The sequence below is a fragment of the Alnus glutinosa genome, chromosome 11, assembly GCF_958979055.1.
Source record: "Alnus glutinosa chromosome 11, dhAlnGlut1.1, whole genome shotgun sequence".
Lineage (NCBI taxonomy): Eukaryota > Viridiplantae > Streptophyta > Magnoliopsida > Fagales > Betulaceae > Alnus > Alnus glutinosa.
In genome coordinates, this window is record NC_084896.1 from 4,382,206 (window position 1) to 4,386,182 (window position 3,977).

The following is a 3,977-nucleotide window of genomic DNA, read 5'->3' on the forward strand; positions in this document are numbered from 1 at the left end:
AAAGGTGATAAAAAAAAAAAAAAAAAATTTGGGGTTAATGTTCAATGACAGAAGGTATATTTTGAAGAAGAAATAGTGCTAATTGAAGGAAGATATGGAAAAAGAAATTGATTGAAATGTTAGAAGATGATGAAGTTTCAATTATTCTTGAAAACATTTATCAATTTTACCATTACCTTTTTGTTAGTTATTTCCCTTCTCTTAACCCTACATTACGTCCCAATAAAAGTCCTTATTTGATCTCAAGGAATGCATGGTTTAGAAATTTTCATGACTAACTAATGAGTGTGGTGTAAATTATTTTCAGCATCATTTCATGAGACTACTTGTTTTTTCTTGATTAAGCGGTTTTCATATGATCCATATGTGAGATATTTGATTTTTGCTTACCTTATTCCACTCACATATACTTGAGAGTGTTACACATATTTCAGAGTGATTTCAATTGTTGAGTGTTAACACCGGTAAGGCTTGAATCAAAAAATAATTATTTTGATAGAATTTCAAGGTCATGCAAATATGAAATTGAGAGTGTGCCTATGTTGGCTGAAAATTGCACTCACATTGAGTTATGAGAGCATCTGAAAATTCTTTGGTTGTTGTTAGTATTATGAATTTTGACATTTTTTTTTTTTTTTTGTGTTAATTGGAAGAAAATAAAAAATAAAAAATCTCTTTTCTTGAGTCTCTGCTTGTAATGCGTGTGAACTCGCTTGAAATGCTAGAGACTAGCAATAAGTTGGTTGAGGGTGTGATAATTGCTTAAAAGTGCATATTTTTTCTATTAAAATAAGCATTGTCATATTATGTTTTATTCTAATTCTTACATTTTATATTTAATTGTGAAATTTTGTTTAATTATTAAAGTTGAGCTTAAATTGGTATTAATGCAATGAATTGTTATTTTGTAGAAGATCAAAAGAAAAGACGATAAATAAAAAGAAGGAAAAGAAGAAAGGAAATCAAAGAAATAAAAGATGGAAATAAAGGATGAATGTTGTACCTACAACTATGGTAAGAAGAAAAAAGGCAAAGATGAAAAGAAACAAAGAAAAAAAAAAAAAAAAGGCGTAGACCTGAAAGCACCTATTCCTTCTATAACAAGAGAGACATGCATATTTTTATTTTTTTAAGTGGCGTGCAACTCCTTTTATACCTAGAGAACCAAATAAAAGATAGATTTCTTTCCAAAAGAGAATGCGCGCAGTACCAAAGATATTATTTCCTTACCACACTTGGGTTGCGGTGCAATTAACTTAAGAAATTCAAATTCTTTACAGATTAGAAGTACCGAAAAGACCTAGCAAGTTCTATAAATATCATGTTTTGCTCTTGCAAAAGGGGAAGGGAGAAGAGTGAAGGAGCACAGAAAAGCATAGAGGTACAGAGTTTGAATTTTATTTTATTTGTTTTTAATTTATGTTTAGTACTTTGATTATAGAATTTATTTTTATAAACATGAGTGGCTAAACCTCTAGCTAGGGCTAGAGGTGAAGTCTAGTATTTTTATTATGTGTTCTTGAGACCATGTTGTTTGTTCTTTATAGATGAATGGTAAAATTTTGGGGATGGTTTTTATTTGAGAGTAATTTAATGGGACAAGTTTATTTTGATTTCTTATGATTTTTGTTTATATCAAATGCTTACTTTATTTGATTTGATATGATTCGAAAATATATGGAATGCTTAATTTATTGTTTCATGTTTTTTAAATCAAATTCTCAATCAACCCATGTTTGATTTATTTTATATTTTTTTATGTCTCATGAATATGCAATAAAATACTACGTGGATTCTTGAAACCCTAGTCTTTTCCAATATTATCTTCAAAATCAAATTTATTTATTTTAGTTTTATAGTTTACTTTTTAATTTAAATTATATTTCTCTGCTCCACTTTCGAGTGGAAACCAAAAGCAAAATTCCTATTTTTTATTTTATTTTATTTTTCTTTTCTGCATAATAATAAAAATTATTTCTCATGTCTAATCATTACTTGTGGATCGACTTCAGACTTACCTTGATTTATTACTTGCGAAAACCTACACTTTCCGGTTAACTACTTTTTTATCAGCAATTATTGCATCACATAATGGCACAAGCTGCTGCGGGGTTCTCATCACTGAAAGCTGTGGTGTACCGCACCTCAGTGGAGCTCGCACGTGTCAGGTACGACATTTGCGAGTCCTGCACGTTTCGCACGTATCCAGATGGGGCCTTCCCGTCGTAGACACTAGGCGCATACGGGTGATCAACGGCGTCGTATGGCACGTACGGCCAGATCTCGGCCTTCCTGCCCGTCCGATGCACCACGCGGGACACCACCTTGCTCGGTTCCACGTATCCGACGACCGTCACCTTGTGCGCCTTGCGGTCCACGTGCACCTGCTTCATACCCTTCATTCCCTCCAGTGCCCCTTTCACCTTCCTCTCGCATCCTTCGCAGTCCATCGTCACCTTGATCTCCACCGTCTGATCAAATCAAACAAAAACAAATTAGTCCTGTCCATACGTGGAAGACACGTACCGGCTTTATTTATTATAACCACACAGATGTGGAGGAATTCACAGAGACAAAACTTAGATTCTAACATGTGGGCCCCACTCGTAAAGAACTTTACTGGGTACGGTATATTCCGAAAGCTACCGTAAGCTTCCCGATGTACAAAAATAACACGACGTAGTTTAATGCCCGTCGCGGCGATTTGGATCAGAAAATCAACGGCGAAGTCCATAATAATTGTGTTACAAGATCAAGGATGGAGCCGGACAATTTAATGGGAGGGATTCAAATAATTTTTTTTATTTTTTTTTAAGTAGGGGTTAAAATATATATATATAGAGACAAATTTTAAGTAAATTAAACATAACTCAATTTTGATTTTTTATTATTCCATTCAAATTAAAAATCAATGAACAAAAGTAAAAAGAGTTTTTGAAAAATAAAAATAAAAGAGTCAAGAAAACCGTTGACCAAAGGATTTAGAAAATAAAAATAAAAATAATAATAAAAAAAAATCTTAGGAAATTGAGCTTGGTCAAGCTTGTGACTTTTCAAATCCACATCTGTCTTCCTCCAATGCGCTACTTTACTAAACCCTTTTTGTTTACTTTAAACAAATCTTCTACTACTTTATAAAGATCATTTCATTGTTACCATCTCCGACATGTCTAATGCTACCGGTGAAATATTAAAGGAAAAAGTTTTGACAATAAAGTTATCGTTCCAAATGTGATTAAATCAGTTGAAGAGATGATAAAAAGAAAAGGGTTAAGGGAAGAAAAAATTTTGATAGGGGCCAATAGGCAAACAAAAAAAAAAAAAAACCTTAATTTGATTCGTCTAAAATAAATACCTTTATTTTATTTTTCTTAAGAGTTAAGGGGGTGTCATGGCCCCTACATGCCCCCTCTCTCCGTCATTGAGTCAAGATCGATAGCTAATAGGTATTATGGTTTAGATTTTTCTAAAATTTCTAGAATAACTGAACAAATAAATCAAAGAGAAGTTGGAGGTGTACATAAGATCCACCTTTATGGTTGCTTGTTATGTACTTTTCTATTGGTTAACGAAAATTAATCTTTTCTTAAAAAAAAAAAAAAAAAAAGAAAGAAAGAAGTTGGAGGTCGGAGAAACTGCGTGCCTGCAATTGCTTGCGTTTCTTGTGCTTGGATCCGCCGGAAGAGCAATCGAAGATGTTTGAGAGATGATCTAGAGCACCCATTATTCACGTTTGTGTATCAGAAAAATGGTGTCTTGGAAATGGGATTATATAAGGAGGAGCAAAAATATCTGAGCGTGACAATGATAATAGGATCGACATGGACTATACGACTCTGGGACGTATATGGCCCACTCGAAATCTGGGACGTCCGAACTAGTATATAATTATATAATAAAATCGAATCTGGATCGTTCTTGGTTCTTGGGTTTGGGTCGTGGACACGTGTCCTGGGTTAGGCCCGGGATAACATGGT

The 3,977-nt window shown here is 33.5% G+C and overlaps 1 protein-coding gene across 1 annotated transcript; it reads right to left on the minus strand.

The window, feature by feature from the left end:
- Positions 1–2,084: 2,084 nt before the first annotated feature.
- Positions 2,085–3,747, minus strand: LOC133882609 (heavy metal-associated isoprenylated plant protein 26-like). Its single transcript, XM_062321816.1, has 2 exons — positions 3,644–3,747; positions 2,085–2,471 (listed from the first exon to the last, which is right to left on the minus strand). Exons 1-2 carry the CDS (start codon positions 3,722–3,724, stop codon positions 2,085–2,087), a joined length of 468 nt encoding a protein of 155 aa, XP_062177800.1. The 5' UTR covers positions 3,725–3,747.
- Between the last annotated feature and the right edge of the window lie 230 nt (positions 3,748–3,977).

What these genes read in the sequence shown, in the direction of transcription:
- LOC133882609 (XM_062321816.1), bottom strand. Translation starts at nt 3,724, where the DNA reads ATGGGTGCTCTAGATCATCTCTCAAACATCTTCGATTGCTCTTCCGGC. An exon ending in AGAAACGCAAGCAATTGCAG is followed by an intron (nt 2,472 to 3,643) that starts GCACGCAGTTTC and finishes TGATTTGATCAG; the next exon opens with ACGGTGGAGATCAAGGTGAC.